The sequence below is a fragment of the Eubalaena glacialis genome, chromosome 14 (genome assembly GCF_028564815.1).
Source record: "Eubalaena glacialis isolate mEubGla1 chromosome 14, mEubGla1.1.hap2.+ XY, whole genome shotgun sequence".
In the NCBI taxonomy this organism is placed as follows: Eukaryota; Metazoa; Chordata; class Mammalia; order Artiodactyla; family Balaenidae; genus Eubalaena; species Eubalaena glacialis.
This window is the reverse complement of record NC_083729.1, coordinates 54,935,106-54,954,525: the sequence shown is the minus strand read 5'-3', so window position 1 is coordinate 54,954,525 and position 19,420 is coordinate 54,935,106. Positions and strand designations below refer to the sequence as shown.

At 37.8% G+C, this 19,420-nt stretch overlaps 1 protein-coding gene across 5 annotated transcripts in view; it reads right to left on the bottom strand.

The window, feature by feature from the left end:
- UGP2 (UDP-glucose pyrophosphorylase 2) overlaps positions 1-19,420 on the bottom strand; it is a 56,532-nt gene that overhangs the window by 30,381 nt on the left and 6,731 nt on the right. For 4 of the 5 annotated variants that reach the window (XM_061210648.1, XM_061210647.1, XM_061210646.1 and 1 more), the window contains exons 2-3: positions 9,823-9,950; positions 8,869-8,976 (exon numbers count right to left, since the gene is read on the bottom strand). In XM_061210648.1, coding sequence (XP_061066631.1) covers positions 8,869-8,976; positions 9,823-9,936 — 222 coding nt within the window. In that variant the 5' untranslated portion in view covers positions 9,937-9,950. Of the gene's footprint in view, positions 1-8,868; positions 8,977-9,822; positions 9,951-12,731; positions 12,776-19,420 lie in introns of all 5 variants that reach the window. The other variant, XM_061210644.1, reaches the window with a different exon arrangement.

The following is a 19,420-nucleotide window of genomic DNA, read 5'->3' as shown; positions in this document are numbered from 1 at the left end:
ATTTCTGTTTCGTAAATAAGTGCCTTTGTATTTTTTTAGATCCCACGTATAAGTGATACCATATGATATCTGCCTTTCTCTGACTTACTTCGCTTCGTATGATAATCTCTAGGTCCATTCATGTTGCTGCAAATGGCATTATTTAATTCTTTTTTATGGCTGAGTAATATTCCTGTGTGTGTGTGTGTGTGTGTGTGTGTGTATGTATAAACACCACATCTTCTGTATCCATTCCTCTGTCGATGGACACTTAGGCTGTTTCCATGTCTTGGCTATTGTGAATAGTGCTGCTATGAACGTTGGGGTGCATGTTATTTTTTCAAATTCTAGTTTTCTCTGGATATATGTCCAGGAATGGGACTGCTGGATCATATGGTAACTCTATTTTTAGTTTTTTAAGGAAACTCCATGCTGTTTTCCATAGCAGCTGCACCAAATTACATTCCCACCAACAGTGTAGGAGCGTTCCCTTTCTTTACACCTTCTCCAGCATTTATTATTTGTAGACTTTTTGATGATGGTCATTCTGACCAGAGTGAGGTTATACCTCAATGTAGTTTTGATTTACATTTCTCTAATAATTAGCAATGTTGAGCATCTTTTCATGTGCCTGTTGGTTATCTGTATGTCTTCTTTGGAGAAATGTCTCTTTAGGTCTTCTGCTCATTTTTTGATTGGGTTGTTTGTTTTTTTGATATAGAGCCATATGAGCTGTTCGTATATTTTGGAGATTAATCCCTTGTCAGTCACACTGTTTGCAACTATTTTCTCCCATTCTGTAGGTTGTCTTTTTGTTTTGTTGATGGTTTCCTTTGCTGTGCAAAAGCTCTTAAGTTTAACTAGGTCCCATTTGTTTATTTTTGCTTTTAAGAATAGCATCTTTTAACTATTTGGGTTGATGTTTTACGCTGTTGAAAAATCTAAGCAAACTGTTTGAGGCATATAATGAAGCATGGTTTTTAAATTCTGTTCTCATCTTCCACCATTAGTGTCTCTCTTAAATGGAAACTGTAGTTTCTGACATTCCTCCCGTGTAACCCAGTGGCTGAGGTTTTCAGCCAGCAACAGGAGCTGCAATGTCAGGCAAAGACACTCAGCATCCGGCTCTCTCAGGGCCTTTCTTCTGGCTCTAGACATGGAGAAGCAGACACATCTACCATACGTTCCACAACCAGAGAACAAGCTAAATGCTATAAACCTGTTTATTTCTAGACTCCTATTATGTTCAAAGCTTTTTTCTCTTTGATTTTCCTCCCTTCCTCAGAGAAGTCTTGCCTCAAGGTTACCCCAAGAGTCTATCTTAATGCCAGGAAGTCTTTCCTGAGCCCCCATGCCAGTTAGATGCTTCCACAGCATCCACCCTATGGATTGCTTCTCACACTATTTCATAGGTAGCTGTTTCTGGATCCATTTCCTCTAAAACTCAAGGCCAAAATGCTGAAGAAGGACCAAGACTTATTTTTTTGTAGTCCCAGCATGCAACTAGTTCCTGACAGAGAGGAAGCACCCAATAAACGTTTCTTGAATGATATTCTAAAACAGTACTTCTGTCCACTCTGAAAAAATGTACGTTTATACAATTTTACCTATAAATTCAAAAAATCTATCTAGGGCCTACAATCCCTGCAGAGACTTCCTGGGTTCAGATGCCTAGTGTAAACTTATTCCAGTTTCATCTTGGCTATACAAAGGCATAAGCAGAGGGTCAGTTGTCCACATCTGATCTAGAATAAGGAAAAGGAATTAGTAAAATGTCCCCAAGGAATTACAGGGCAGAAAGGATTAGAGGTAGGTATGGGCCACCCATTCTTTTTTTAAAAAAAAATTCTCCCAGTACCAATCTTGCAGGTTCAGGGTTGTCCTGTATTAAATAAAAATAATGGAAATTCCCTCACAGTTGTACCACAGATGAAGATGTGGGATAGGAGAACTTCACAGATGTATTTTTCTCATCTGATTATAAGACACAAAATGCCTACATAAAATATACACTTGGAGAGTATAATAATAAATTGATCTATATTAGGCCTTGCAACACATGAGCCAAGGTCCAAAAAGGTTCTCTGTATGATGGGGGTTGGGGAGAGGGGAATGGTAATGTTCAGAGGAGTGGTACTACTACCTATATCCATGCTATAATTTTCCCAAGGAACTCGATTCTGTGGGATTGGACCATCCCCAACTCTAGACACAGGGGGAGTGGTTAGAGACCCTGGTCTAACACTATTACCTAGAGTCTCTCAGAGTCAACCATGGGATTGATGTTAAAGTGGCCACATATTTATTATTACTATTTCTAAAGTAAAATAATAAATAAGTAACCAGAACAGAAGTAAGACTCGTAGGCCTGTGGTCAGCCCCCTTAGTCACATCCCCTTCCTGAAATAAGTTTTCTGTATATAAAGGCATGTGAAGGAAGGTAGTCCTGGAGAAAATTAAAGACTGTTCAATTCATCATGGAATCAAAAGGTAGGGAATGAGTTTTAGCAATATTTGTTAAATTAGTATTAGTATTTTTGATTAGATTAGTAATTCTATATATTACCATTTTAAAATTTTACTTAGGGGCTTCCTTGGTGGCACAGTGGTTAGGAATCCGCCTGCCAATGCAAGGGACACGGGTTTGTGCCCCGGTCCGGGAAGATCCCACATGCCACAGAGCGGCTAGGCCCGTGAGCCACAACTACTGAGCCCGCGTGTCTGGAGCCTGCGCTCCGCAACGGGAGAGGCCACGACAGTGAAAGGCCCACGCACCGCGATGAAGAGTGGCCCCCGCTCGCCGCAACTGGAGAAAGCCCTCGCACAGAAACAAGGACCCAACGCAGCCAAAAATAAATAAATACATTTATTTAAAAAAAAAAAAAAAAATTTTACTTCAAGGAAAAGATGAGGCTCTCTGGTATCCACCCATGTCCCCAGGACCATTTCCTTAAATGCTACTACCTATTTCCTTTTTGTGGAATACTTTTACATTCAGGATCTAATGTTATCTTTTTTTTTTTAATATTTTTTAAATTTAATTTTATTTTTTATACAGCAGGTTCTTATTAATTATCCATTTTATACATATTAGGGTATATATGTCAATCCCAATCTCCCAATTCATCCCACCACCACCATCACCCCCCACCCTGCTTTCCCCCCTTGGTGTCCATACATTTATTCTCTACATCTGTATCTCTACTTCTGCCTTGCAAACCAGTTCATCTGTACCATTTTTCTAGATTCCACATATATGTGTTAATATACGATATTTGTTTTTCTCTTTCTGACTTACTTCACTCTGTATGACAGTCTCTAGGTCCATCCATATCTCTACAAATGACCCAATTTCATTCCTTTTATGGCTGAGTAATATTCCATTGTATATATGTACCACATCTTCTTTACAGGATCTAATGCTATCTCTACACACACGCAAAACAAGTCTCTAATGGCTTTGCCATTAGCTGCTGACTACAGTTGGGAAATCTTCACCATGCTCAAAGCAAACCATCCTGTGTCATATCACGGTAGATCCTTGGCCAAATTGTCTCCAGTAAGTCTTTCAAAAAAGATGTGCAAACATTAGCTGCACAATATATTATGATTCACCTTCCAAAAGACAAATAAAAAAATCTGTATTTTCACTCTGTACACGTACACTGTAACTTTCTCAGAATACTTTATTATTATATTTAAACACGTTTTAATGTTTTTGCACTGATAAGACTAAGAGTAAGAAAAGCTCTCAGTTATTTTGTAGAGCAAAACAAAAAAAATCTGTTGAAGCTAAATACCACATTGATACGATATTTTTCATGCCAATTCTCTGTCTCAATCAAACAAACAAAAAGAGTTGACCCTATATAACTCCTCCCCATTCACAAATACACCCTCACCCTTTTGAGGACTTTAAAACAAGAACAATGACAATCATAAATCAACCAGGGACTTTGTGTTCCTATCTAAATGAAAAAGCCTTCTTTAGAGAATATTTTTCATATAAATGATAATGTGCTTTATTGTCACCAGAGGTCACGGCCAGCCAGGTGATAACAGGTTTTAAGTTAGGGCTCAAAAGAACCCATCAGTCCCATTACCTTCTTGAGTAGGCTCTGTGTCTTCCCATCTCTTTCATCTATTTCACATCCCTCTCCATCCTCAACACTTAAGCTCAAACATTAAGCTTGGCGAGGAACAAGACACTCTTACGGCCTCTCTAGAAAGCAACTAAATGGTCCAATGAAGCTGTACATGCTGACTGGTCCCTCCTTGCTAGTCGAAAACATTAACCTTAATACATTTTTTTAAAAACTTTCCTTAAGTAACTAAATATCAAGATAACTAAATGAATGTAATAATCAAGATTAACACTCACAAAATGGGGGCAGAGCATTATCCATGGCATAACTCCATAAATTGCGTTCTTCTTCTAAGCATAATTCAATAAAATATGGGCTCAATAGGCTTTTCAAAAAAAACATGTATGTCAGAGAACAGACTGGTGGTTGCCAAAGGGGAGGAGGAAGTGAAATGAGTGACAGGGATCCAGAAGCACAAACTTTCAGTTATAAAATAAATAAGTCATGGGGATGTAAAGTAAAACATGGAGAGTACAGTCAATAACATTGTATTAACTCTGTATGGTGACAGATGGTAACTAGACTTACAGTGGTGATCATTTAGCAATGCATACAGATGTTAAATTAAATCACTATGTTGTACATCTGAAAGTAATAAAATGTTGCATGTTAATTATACCTCAATAAAAAATATATATATATGTGCTCACTGACAGGGCTAAAATGAAGTATTCAACACAGTAGGCAAGAATGAGTAAGTAAAACTTGACAACATAAAATTTCAATGTCTCTCTATAAGTATATCCTCCAATCTAGTATTTACGAAAAAATAGTTTTACCTAAAATGTAATCATCTGAATTGAAAAAGGCATTTGAGGTCAGTTTTCTGGGGACCAAAGAAGTAAACTACTGAAGATCTTCTAAAAATAAATACACTAAAATGGGGTCAACAAGCTTTTTCCATAAAGGTCCAGAAAGGAAGTATTTTGGGTTTTATAAGCCGTATGGTCTTCATCACAACTATTCAACTCTGCCATTGTAGTATCACAGCACTGTAACAGCTATAGACAATATGTAAATGAGTAAGTGTGGTTGTGTTCTGTTAAAACTTTATTTACAAAACAAGGTGGCCAACTCCTACACAAAAATATAGATCCTCTGTTATAACAATGTTTATATGCAAGGATGACATGAGAAATGTCACTCTAAATGGCTATTCTCTGACAATAATTTCTTTTTAGTTAAGAGGGTACAGTATCACCTGCATTTAGAAAATAAAAACCTGGTCTTCCCTGGTGGCGCAGTGGATGAGAATCTGCCTGCCAATGCAGGGGACACGGGTTCGAGCCCTGGTCTGGGAAGATCCCACATGCCGCGGAGCAACTGGGCCCGTGAGCCACAACTACTGAGCCTGCGCGTCTGGAGCCTGTGCTCCACAACGAGAGAGGCCCGCGCACCACGATGAAGAGTGGCCCCCACTTGCTGCAACTAGAGAAAGCCCTCACACAGAAACAAAGACCCAACACAGCCAAAAAAAGAAAAAATCAATCAATAAATAAAAAATTAAAAAGGGGTATATTTATAAAAAAATAAAAAATAAATAAAAAATAAAAACCTATGTCCGGGCTTCCCTGGTGGCGCAGTGGTTAAGAATCCGCCTGCCAATGCAGGGGACACGGGTTCGAGCCCTGGTCTGGGAAGATCCCACATGCCGCAGAGCAACTAAGCCCATGTGCCACAACCACTGAGCCTGTGCTCTAGAGCCCTCGAGCCACAACTACTGAGCTGCGTGCCACAACTACTGAAGCCTGCGCACCTAGAGCCCATGCTCCGCAACAAGAGAAGCCACCGCAATGACAAGCTCGCGCACTGCAATGAAGAGTAGCCCCCAGTTGCCACAACTAGAGAAAGCCAGCACGCAGCAACGAAGACCCAATGCAGCCAAAAATAAATAAATTAATTTTAAAAAATGCTTAAAAAAACCAACAAAACCTATGTTCACTAAATAATGTTATGTTTTGAAAGGAAAACTGACCTCTATATAACCTCTATGACCAGAGAGTAAAAAGCCTGGGGGTGGCGGGGAGAGGGAGGGAGCCGGAGGAGTGTAGGCGAAGCAAGGTGAATGAATGTTAACCTATAATTTGTATTCTCAGAACTACTTGCCAAAGCTAATAGTTAACATACAGAGTATATACGACACATTTGTGCCCTCAAGAAGCTCTAACATAGTTAAAAGAGCAAACTTATTTTTTCCCTCTGCATTTCAAAACCCTCAACATTAAGGGCACATCGGATTATAAGAACATTTTTTAAAAGATACTCACAACCTAGGCTTTAAAATAAAGACATAGGGCTTCCCTGGTGGCGCAGTGGTTGCAATGAAGGGTGGCCCCCACTTGCCGCAACTAGAGAAAGCCCTCGCAAAGAAACGAAGACCCAACACAGCCATAAATAAAAAAAATAATAATAATAATAAAGTAAAATAAAATACATATTTTTAATGGAGACTTACATTTTTATAAACAGAAAGAGAAAAGACTTCATAAAATCATATTACATCCAGAATTCTATATTCTATTTCTTTCTTTTTTTTTTTCTATATCAATTCAGCATTCCTATCAGTAACTACAGCTCACTGCAGGGGCATAGCCTCCTGAAAGGACTCGTCAAGACCTTGTTTGGAATGGTGGCGCTGAAATGGAAAAATCCCTAGGTGGTTCTGAGCTCTCTACTTGCTTCCTCCCCCCCACTCCAATCCCCACGTCAAGAAACCCTACTATGTATCATAATCTTCTCTCAAAATACACAAAGGCAGATTTCTCCATTGGCAAAGCAGAATCCTGAATCATAAATATACTGAAAGTAATAAATTTTTGTGCCTTCCTTCAAGGTAGGCTCTATCATCAAAAGGTTAAGTTTGTGTAATGAGAAAAAAAATTCCCAAGTCTGCAAGAATTAAGAAGAAAACCACACCTTTATCCCCAGGTCTGTCATTAATCAGAAAAGTAAAGTCATTTCAACTAGGAATAAATTCCTAGCAAAAATATTAAGTATTTAAAGTGGGAAAATACATAATGCGTAAATTTTTTATTATAATTTTAGGTCTACTCCCAAACATTCTTTTTTTAATCTGACTGAATTTACAACTAGTTCCTTTTTAAAATTATATACCTATACAGAAGATTGCTCTAAATTAATTTTTCAGGAGAAAATATGATTAATTCTACCACTTAAAAGCAGAAAAATAAATCACAGTACATCACTAGAGTGAAGGAAATCAAAGACTAAAATAGAAGACCCTAAAGAAAAAAAAAAAAAAAAAAAATATATATGCACACTGTAATTGGCAATCACTATAGACAAGAGGAATTTTAACTTCAACATCAAAAATGAGAGACTCCTCAAGGTGAACGCTTAGGTGGGATTTTTTTTTTTTCTTTGTTGTTTTCTTTTTTTACCATGAGCATGTAATTTATAATTTTTAAAAGTTTTATAACTGAAAGACAATTTTCACATATAGGAAAAAAAGTACTCTTCACCAGGAACATTTAAGATTTTCTCATTAGAAGAAATATGAGGGACTCCATTAGCTTAAGCCACCAGATATGGTATACAAATGAATGCATGCAGGTATGTCCCAACAGAACTTTACAAACACAAGCAGTGGTGCAGCCCTCAGACAGTAGTTTGCCAAACTCCTGCTTAAAACAGCCCTGTTTTTAAACCAATATTAGATTATTTAAGATTACAGATACATAAGACATAAACTATCTACATACAATTATTCCACTCCATCAAGCCTTTTCTACCTTCAGTGAAAAATGCCACAAGCAGCAGTGGTCAAAACTGCTGACAGGAAAGGAAAGAAAGGTCACTGTGTTAACCAAACCTGTCCCTGAAACAATCACTTAACTTAGATCAATCATTCAACTCAGGATACATGGTCTCCTGGCCTCAAAGACTAGTAAGAAGACAACACATGCATACAAACAACTGCTACTAATTAGGCTGGCTTACTACCACAGCACGATAGAAATAACCACGAACATCTGCAAAATGTTTCATGGTTTAACATGTTTCCATATGTTTCTTAAGAGAGTCTCATAACCCTGTGAAGTACAGAAAGCACTTGGTATCATTCTCATTTTACACAAAGCTCAAAAGCAGTAGAGCTAGGATTTGAACCTCCGATACTACCACATTACACCTCTTCAGTGCAGCTTTCTGCTAGGAGCTGACAACAGAGGTGGAGGCATTTAGACTGAGCCTCAAAGAATGAGCAGGATTTTGATAGGTGAAGAGCCCGTAGCATTCCAAGGAAACAACATACACAGAAGTCTAGAAGCAGGGAAATACTATGCATGTGAAGGGAATGCTGGGTTGGTTCAAGAAAGGCAGGCAAGGGAAATACAGCTAGAAAGATGGGTTGAAAGCATAGGGAGAGCTTTAAGTAGCTGACAATGACTGTACATGACCCTATAGGCAGTGAGAAATCAGATGGTTTGGAGATAGAAGGAAGAAAACATAATGAAGCTCTTACCATGTGTTTGAACAAAAGAACTGCCTCATATTCAAGGATGTTAAGTTATGAGGTAGTGTTATAGGGAGATTAGACTTTCATAAGTGCTCTGCAGGACTGGATAGATGGGTCCAAAAGAAAGGAAAGTAGTAGCAGGCTATTTCTGTAGTTTCAATGTCTGAATTGATGGTTCCTACAGGTACCCTATAGTATCCCACCCCCAAAAGTTAAACCAGTGTCTGAAATTACCTTAAATTTTCCTACATTTTATCCAGAACTTACCGAATCTTCTGGAGGTCTCTGGATTTTTCCCCAATCCACAGAAGGTCCCTTTTCTTGCAAAAATCTATGAAATAGCTTCCGAAATCCATCAAAGTCTTTTTTAGTGTGCTATGAGAATAGAAGTCGTTGTTATAACTAGCAGAATGTTTAATATTTAATAAAAACAGACATATATTGTACATTTAAAATACCTTTCAGTGAAATTCTTATACCTTTAAAACATGGAGTACAGCAGAGACTTTTTTACACCCCAATTTAAAACTAAAGAGGAAAAAAAGCTAATAGGAACCACACTTAAAGGAATACAAGTAATCTCCCCATCTCCCACCCGTATCATGTAATCTGAACACCATTTGGCCTGTGGGAATTCCAACTGGTTCTCTACATTTATTCACCAATGTATTTCTCTACTTCTTTTAAGTGACAATTAATCTTCACCAAAAGAACAAGAAGGAGCAAAAAACAGCTAACCTCAAAACATTAAGTATAAATTGAAATTTGAAAATGAAAAGGATAATCTATTGATTTGTAAGTAGAAAAGTAAACACCTGCCTATTCTGGGAAACCTCTATCATAGCTGTCAGAGTAGCACAGTTCTGTTAGAACTGGCTCTTTGGAAAAGGCATGCAGGATATAAGGTTGATCAATTAACTTCTCACAATTTTAACTGAACAATGGTATCCATTTTTCCATCCAATGATACCAAAACACAGATCACATAAATTGTAATTTTGTTCTGATTCTTTCAAACTTTAGAAACTTACCAGAATTTAAAAAATAAAAAAGACAATGGTTTTATAATGGGCAAATATTGAAAATCCTTAATTATCGAGCAATCCTAATTTTTTAAATATATCACTACATCTTGTGCTTATTTCAGGCTAGATGATCAGTAGCAGCAATAGCAACTCAGTATGTAGATGGATGAAAGCAAAAACAGTGTAGGGTCCTTACTTCAAACTCATGTGATGGTGCTGTGGTGAGTATCTTTTCTAGTTCTTTCTTCACAGATAATTCTAGTTCTTGTCGAATGACTTCTTGGAACTGAGAAGCGCCATCTTGAGACATTGCTTTGCTGAGATCTTAAAACAAAAATATAAAAACCACAGACTGAGAACTCAGACAACCATTCAAACAGCTGGTAAACCACAACCAATTTATTTCTGGTGTGCCAGCAAATGAAAAGGGCTCAATCTTCTGGTCCCATCAACCTCCAGCAGGATTTTAGCATTGTCAACTAGTTATGACTCAATAATCATATGCACTCAAATTTGACTGTTTGGTACATCTATATGCTTTACAGGTGTTTCTAAAATACTAAACACTTTTGGGGAGATGAAGCAGGTGGAAGTAAAAGGATTAATCTTCATTTGAGCATATAGTTCCATCTCCGCTGATGTTTCCGTCCTAGCTGTTAAAGCTGGAAAAAAATGAGAACACCTGGAATAACATTAATAAGGGCATATTTTATAGAACCTGTCCTTATGGAACTGCTGCCTCATAAGAGAACTGAAGGGTTTGGCAACTGAAGCCAAATTGACTCCTTCCTCCTCCAGGACAGATGATAAATTTAAGGAATCCTTTCCATTTTAGAAGGGGAGCCACTCTAGTTCATATTCCTCCCTAAAGAAGAACCCCTTCAGAGATACTGGCTATTCCAAAGTGCCTCTACTTTCCTGGCATCAAAATTTTCATTTTAAAAGGAGAAGGGCACAGGGCTGCCTCCCTGTTTCTGGTTCCTAATTTCAGCCAAACTTTTCAATGCTCATGTGTGTTGGACAAGACTATCAGGACTTCTGGCATAGCTGGGCACCTCTATGACAGATGGATCTCACTAAAGGTGACAGAAATGCCCATTAGATGAAAACAAACAAAGAAAAATGCAGAAAAAGAAAACATCCCAGGCCCAAGTACCTTAGGAGAAAAATGCCAACAAGGTTGTTTTATATACTTCATTATCTAGACAGAAATTATCCTGTCTACTTCTTATAAAATAAGGAACAATCGGATTATTGTTCACCCCCCCTTATCCTCAATACCTAACTCAATCTTATTTTATAAATGTATTTTTGAAGCTTATGTTCAAACATTTCTTTTGATAGCTAGTTAGTTCTACAAATGTTGGTTAATTTAGCAAAACCATATTTCAATATAGCTAAAAACACTCCCACATACCATAAATTCCTTCATTTATTATCTGGGCAGAAGGAAGCATATAGACAGAATTAAAGGCAACATAATCAATATTTTAAAGATAGTTTTGAGAGCAGAAATTAGTAAATTACTATTAAAAATTAGTAAATATGTAATTCCTGAGGTAATTTAATGTAGACAGCCTTTCCCAAACACCGAAAAATGTTAACAAATGAGATACTTATCATAGCTCTTCAAAAAAAAAAGTACATACACAATTTCCAACACATTAAAATAAAAAAAAAATACAAGGGAATTTGGTGAAAGCACACAATCCAATCCTAAAATAGTGTTTTCTAACTGTGCTTTTCTTAAAGGCTTAAGTTTATGGACTCCAGTAAAACTACCACAATGACCCACACTGTAGTTCATAAATAACTTCTTTGTGAGCTAAGAAACATCATAAGAAACACACACACCTGTATGTTCCATAAACATAAAGATATGTTTCAACTAGTAAGTAGCAATTTGATTATAATATGTAAAAAATGATGATAATGGATGAACACGTTAGCATAACTTTTTTTTTTTGCACATAAAGGGTTTACTTTAAATGTTTTAAGGATAGGATAGAGTTACATAATTATAAAAATTACAGAATTAACAGACATATTGTTTATACTTATAAATGCAGAGAACAGGTAACTGTCTACACATTTTATGAAATAAAATTAAAATTTAAAATGAATTCAAGCTTGAAAGTTGAGGTCATTTACCTAATTTTAAAATGCAAACACGAAGACCTCTGAACTATATACATTCATTCAAACTGCACTAATGATGGAAAACACAAAAAGCACAGCATTCCCAAGGAACCACAGACATTTCGACCATAATTATTTTCTGTTATAATAATTGTTCCTATTTTGTCTTTGGAGAACTTTTTTTTTTTAAGACAATCACCTTAAGAATGTTTTTAGACAGTACAATTTGTGACAATCAAAAAACAGTCTTCTAATGGGTCCACAGCATTCAGAGGTTCAAGCCCAATGCACTTCAGGGTTTGGCACTACTATCATTACTATGACAGGGAATTAAAAACTCTTACAGAACATTTTAAACTAGAGTTAATGTGACATCAACCATACATGTCATCCTTTGACTGACTTAGTTGTAATTTAAAGTTTGTCACACGTTAAGTCCCCCACCTACTCCCATATTAATGTTTAAGAATTGATTTGAAAGAAAAATCTACTAAATATAAAACCTCTAAAGAACACATATATCATTTGATTCTGTGTCACAGACTGATTAAAATAGATCAAAAGTAACTGTACAACAATTTTAAAAGTAAGCTTTTTGTTAGACTCAAAAACATCTACAAGACTTGCTGTTTTGTTGTTGAAGTCAGATCCTGAAGGCCAGCATGCACAGTCACATTCCTACAAATAGTGATGGAAACATTTAACTTACTTTATATTCTGGGCAAATAACAAATGTGAGATAAAATTAAATGTAACTACAAAGTTTAAAAATAACTGCACTAGCTGTTTGAGACATGAGAACAGCCCAGGGGAAAAAAAAAAACCCAACAAAACACCAAACTTTAGAGACTCCCTCTGCAGAACAACAACCTATCAATGTATGGGATTTAAGGTCAAAACACACAGAACCCATATTACTACCCTCCCTTCCAAGCCTAGCAAAGAAAGGTTAGTTGAAAGACTCACATTTAATACTACATGGGATCTTTGCCAGCTGCAGCAGGTCCAATCTTCAGACACAGATTCAAAAAAACCCAGACACAGATTCAAACTCGAGTTGTGACAGGGACTTCCTTGGTGGTGCAGTGGTTAAGAATCCGCCTGCCAATGCAGGGGACTCGGGTTCCAGTCCTGGTCCGGGAAGATCCCACATGCCACGGAGCAACTAAGCCCGTGTGCCACAACTACTGAGCCTGTGCTCTAGAGCCCGCGAGGCACAACTACTGAGCCCTCACGCCTAGAGCCCGTGCTGCGCAACAAGAGAAGCCACCGCAATGAGAAGCCCGCGCACCTCAACAAAGAGTAGCCCCCTCTCGCAGCAACTAGAGAAAACCCGTGCAGCAACGAAGACCCAACGCAGCCAAAAATAAATAAATTAATTAAAAAAAAAACAAAACTCGAGTTGTGACAAATATCCCTAACTTTGATTGGTTTGATGTAGCACCAAATGCAAATGAAGAACAATTTGTATTCCTTCTACCCCTCTACAAATCTGAACAGCTTTTACAACAAAGAACCTTATAAGCCTATTACCTCTTCCACCTCATTCCACTGCTGTTTCCTTCCCCTTCCCCTGGGCAAAGTGCTACTATGAAGTTCTGATTTTAAGTGATTAAAGAATAAGTAAGGGCTTTTAAGGAATAAAGAATTTTCAATCTTAAGCACCTGGCACAGACTAGGAAGCATGGAGCTAGAAACCATTTCCCTTTGCAGTGACCTCTTTTATCCATCCTGAATTTTTAAAGAAAGGTCTGGAATTTCTGGTAGGAAAAGAAGTATAGAACTCAGAAGCTTTCTTGGACTTAACATTCTCAGGTTACACTTCTGGCAATGGCAGCTGTGTTTCTAGTGGAAGGTCAATTAAAGAATCCACTGAATAATGCAAGCTTTCTAACCTCCTAAGATGTTTTGTACCACCTCACTTCCTAGCAATAGAGAATTGATCCCCCTCCACTTTAGACAGAGAGAGCGTTTTAGGAATCAAACATTTCATTACCTCAGTCATAAATCAAAACATTTTTAGACACGAGACGGAGCATTTAATCTACCCTCAACATTTTACAGATGAGGAAACTGAGGGTGAAAAGTTAAATGACCTACCCAAGGTCACAGAGCAGGCTAATGCTGGAAGCAAAGCCAATTTATTCTGAGCCCAATTCCACCACAGTGAGGTAGAAACATCCTGCTCATTTTTTCCCTCCTAGTCTGGCTCTCTTTAATCTTTGGCACAAAATCCCCAAATAACACTCTCCTCTGAAAGCATGTCTATCAGAATGTCTTCTTATGCCCAGTGAACAGACAGGAAACTCCCTACCACATGAAACTGGGTTTACTAGAATTGTCTTAGTTGACTTAATGACAATTTAGTAAATTGGGGATAGAACAAGCAGTAGCTTTTTTGAAGCTTATTCCGTACCTCTATTTCCTAATTCTTTCCTGTTTACGAGAACTAAGATTTCAACACCATCGACTTTCCCCTATTCAACTGGAGCCAAAAAAGGGGGGAGGGGAAGAGAAGAGGAGGAGGAAAGGAACAGAATTGAGAAGTAGGAGACATTCAATCTAGCAAGTGATTGTTTTCATTTCTTAATTCAGGTATTTCATTTTATCCATTTCAGCAACTAAGAAGTATACATAATACCCTTCCCTGACATCCTGATACTGGCAAACAAAACAACTTCACATTCCAAAGCAGAAAGCTAGCTTCACAAGGGGCAGGCCAGAGATAACACCTAGAGCAACTAAGAAGGTGAGGAGCCCTCTCTCCCAGGCCACCTCCCACCACTCGTTAGATCTGATTAGTCCCAACCTTCCTTGGAAACCCACAATGAAAGGTACCCAAAGTCACAGAATTGGCAAGCTCACTTAATCTTAAACCAGGAAATGACTTGTGGGCCAAATAAGTATGAAACTCTAAGAACGTAGTGGCAACTGGAAATAACCATGAATAAAGCCGAGGACATATGCTGACTAGACTTATGACTTATTAAAGCTAACCAGCCTCTCCTGGACTCTTACTGCAGTCCTTTAAACTCAGTTGTTTGCGAATATTCCTCTAGAAAAGCTCTTAGTCTTTGGATTCAGCTACCCAGTATTATCCTACATCTTCTCCTACCTCTCTAACCATGCCTCAGTTTCCATAACTGGCTCCTTCTTTCTTCTCCTACTCCCTGGGTTTCCTAAGATTCTGTCCTCAGACCATTTTCCCCCTCAATTATTCCCTTATCGATCTCCTTACTGATAACTCCCATATACATGCCTCTCATCCTGATCTTTTTTTCCTGAGCTCCAGGCTCACATTCCCTACTGCCTTCTAGACCTTTTGCACCTGGATACCCAGCTGGGTACCTCAAGCTCAACATGTCCAAAACAAAACTCATCATCTAAACTAAATTCATCTCCCTGCCTCCACCCCTCCCGCCCCGGCACCCCATGGCATTAACATTCTCCTAGTCACTCCGAGGTGACCTAGAAATCTCAGTCACAGTTGGCTCTTCCCTCCTTTCCCCTCACATTACATCCAATCCAATACCAAACTTCCTAATTGAATTGCCACCATTCCATTCATTGCTTTCCATTCCCACTACTGCTACTTTAATTTCACTCTCCTGGTCATGATGACAACAGCTTTGTAACTAGTCTACCCATCTGTCACTCTAATCTGGTGGTACCAGGCAGAATGAATTCATTCCCTTAAACTGCAACTCTAATCATGTCACTTCTCCATTTGATGGGATTTTCATTTGATGGGAAAGAAATACAAATTCCTTAGCCAGGCATACCTTAAAAGCCAAGCTGAAGTACTTTTCTGAGTAGCCAAAGCTAAAGAAAGTGCTTAAGCAGAGTGCCTAAAGGCTCCAAGTTCCTGTCTCAATAGTACTTCTAAAACTTTAATATGCATACAGATCACCTGGAGGGCTTGTTAAAACACGGATTCCTGGGCAAGCTCCCAGAGATTCTGCCTCTGGGTCTGGAGTGAGGAGAATATGCATTTCAAATAAATGAATGCAGCCAGTATTGCCTTGAGTAGCTCTGATATAGACTCTACTCCATTTATTTGAACATGTTTGTATCAGCCATGCACATCAATCATCTTCCTACCCCATTGCTATTCTGGTCACCTATTCCCTGCCCCGAGGCCTTCAGAAATGGCACCAGGCCCAGACTGGTCTAAAGCCTTCCCAGGGATTGGTTTAAATGTGAACCATAAAATGATTCTGGCCAGTGAGCAACAAAGATATAGTTTGCAAAGGACGTTGGATAAAGGCGTCCCTCACTGAAAAAAGAGACACCTGAGAAAACATAGTACCTTTTCCATCCCTGGCCACAATGAGTATGTGTCCACCCCTCACCTTCAGTTTCTTCTGCAATTTAGTGACTTTGAAGAAAGCTGACCCAAGAACGAGACAAATATACTTAAGAGAAGGAAGAAAAGACTGATGCAGTCTTTGCATGGAATTAACCAACCCTGGAACATCATACTTCAAGATTCATGTGATATAAGTCCCTCATTTTTTAAGCCAACTGAGTTGGTATTTTTCTGCTCTATGAAATTAAAACCATCCTAACTATTATAAGACTGTTCCAAAACACATATCTCAAGTGTAATTCAAAAATTTTAGAGAAGGGTAGGCAGAAATGAGGAGAGAAAAATAGAAATTAAAGGCCCAGTTGTGAATTCCAAAGTCATGAGAATCATCCCAACACCCGGGAAACTCCCTGATCCCTCAGCCCCCAAGAGCTCAAACTCTGTGAGTTGAATAGCATCTGCTATTGGAGGTTGCATTCCTAGTGTTCTAGGTGGTGGCTTCTGAACGTTCAAAGAGGCCTTCCTTTCTACCACAACTCGGCTACGTGGAGGTTTTAATCTGCGCTGTATCAGACACATATCAAATACCCCCAAAACTTTAATTCTTTGCTGAGATGTCTGTCTGTATCACCTTAAGGGCACAAGCCATATAGTGTTATTCAACTTTTTTTCCTACACCTACCTCAACACCTGGCACAGTACAGGCACCTGATAATGTATACTGGAGATCAAGACTTAACTTCTCATATTAGTGGTTTGAACAGCCAGTAATATATTATTTGTGTGTTCAATTTAAATGTAATCTCTTCCTAGAAATCTTTCTAAACTAAGCATGGTTGCCCATTACATGCTCATATGGTAGATCCTTGAACCTCCCCTTTATGACATCATACTTTCTAAAATTTATTCAATGTATATCTTACCCAACAATATCCAAGAATATATTGTATCTATTTTGTTCACCACTGTATACCCAATGTATTCATAAAACAGAACTTGAAACATAGTAGATACTCAAGTAATGTTTATTAAATTAATGAGTAAGAGCCTATTATGATACTGCAATGTGCTGGGTATAAAGAAGGTAGAGTCCTGTCCAGTGGAGGTAGTACCCGGTAAGGCCAAAGAGAAAGTGTTCAAGAGCTATGATTTCCAGTCATGGAGAAGCAGGGCTAAGAAAAGTATGGGCTGTGTCTTGAGTACCTGAAGTACCTAAGGCTTCTCAAGCAGAGGCTGATTTAACAGTCAAGTATCAGGGATGTGGTCAAAGAAATTCCAAACCTGTAGGCAGTTTAGACAAAATGACCTCTAAATTTTCTTTCAATCTTTATTACTGTGTATAAATGTCACCATAATGTTTTCACTAACTTTAGTGATTAAACAAATTTGGGCAATTTATATATTCAAATTTAGCTTCATTTAGGAAAAACACAGAAAAATAAAGTCCGTGTCATTCAATCATAAAGAAAAATTGATTAGTTGGTCTTATACAATTTTATATGATCTTTCAGTATTAAAGGTAATATTATTTTAGCTTACAAACTATAGTATGACTGTTTACATTTACATAGATTTTTAAATGACTCAGCCATGTACATCCTAACACTTGCATGGGTCACAGCCATATGAATGCTTAATAAATGATTTTTGATTAACAAAAATTAAAAGGTACCAGGCTTTTGAGAACTGTTCCAGCACCGAACATGCAGAGCTACTTGATAATCAAGATTTTTGCTAATCATGCATTGCTCGCTTAAAAAAATTTTTTAACTGTTAGAATTTATACATAAACCAGACTTCTCATTAATAATTAAGATTAACCTTGCTCTCAAACAACAGAGTAGCTCTTAAAACAAAAACAACAACAACAAAAACCCAAAAAACAGAAAATATCACTTCTGGAAAACAGAACATTCAGGAGAGATGTGCCAACTAGTTAAATAATATCACTCTGCAACAAGTTTAATGGATGGTAAGGGGCCTGTCACACCCATTTCCCATTTGTTGAGAGGAGAGAAAAGGGATACAACATAAAATCACCATCAAGGACCAAAAAATGATTTGACAGGCCTGCTGTGTAATTTGATACATGTGCATTTAGATAAAATTTTTAACCTTGGAAAGGCTTTAAGGTCAGTGAGTCTAATTCCCTTATCTTGGAGATGAAACAGAGCCTAGAGATGCTGACTTGCCTAAGGTCACAGTGGCAGCCACGCAAGAATCCCAACCCTGCTGCATGGCGCCCTGCCTCTCCTTCCTGGAGGAAGTTCTCCCTTTCTCTGTTACAGTGCATTATGTGGCTTACGACCTCCAGGCTGTATGCCACCAAATCTGAATGAAAACTGCAAAAACCCTAATACGTCTATCAAGTGAAGTTACTGCGTGAAGTGAAAACTACATATCAGAATAAGCATTCTCTTGTGCGTTTCAACTTTTCCTTCTATATTGTTTATTTCCTGAGCAATGAAAAATCGAAGAAAGCTTTTATGTACTCTATAAATATTTTATTACCAGGCCTAAGCATTTTACCATCAGCGTAAATGAACCCGCAACAGTGCAGAACTGCGTTATTTGGTTTTCCTACTCTCTTTGGAAGCTTTAAAATTTTAGGCAGGGTTATAACATAAATGAAAAATCACATCAGTTTTTGCCAGGGCAGCAACCAGAGAAAAACACAAACTTCAATTACCTTTGCAGCCAAAGAGCAAGTGGAACTACTGTTAAAGGGAGTGTCCCCTAGAATAGATATCAAATTATAAAAAAATACTAACAATTAAAAAGTAGACTAAGCATAACTTGACTATTTCATGTACATGAATATAACGAATAGTGGGGTTTTTTTTAAAGATACAAGTAAAAATCAGAGAAACAGGGAACTTTCTTGATTTACATAAAAAAACTAACAAATACCTAGCAATGGTTTGGAAAACAAAACATTTTGTTGTTTATATAAGTTAACTAAGACAACATAGCCAATTTCTCCATGGCTCTCAAAAACAATTCTTAATTGTCAAAATGGTTTGGGGGCACAATGGATTTCATTTGGCGATGACAGAGAAAAGTAAACAATGGGGCTGTTGGCAGAGGCAGAATTTGACTCCTAGACAATTACTTTGCAACGAACTGAAGGAGATGCTTGCTTACCAGTTAAGAGAACTGGAAAACAGCTTTCAAATGGAGTACTATCCCCTTTCTCACACATAAACCCAACCAAAAAACACATAAAGTTTAATTTTCTTTCAATAACTTAGCAAGTCAACTTGCAAAGAATTTAGTAAGTTATTAATAGAAAGATGCATGCCTGGTAGTAGAATTTTAGAGACCTAAGACATATGGTTTCAATTAA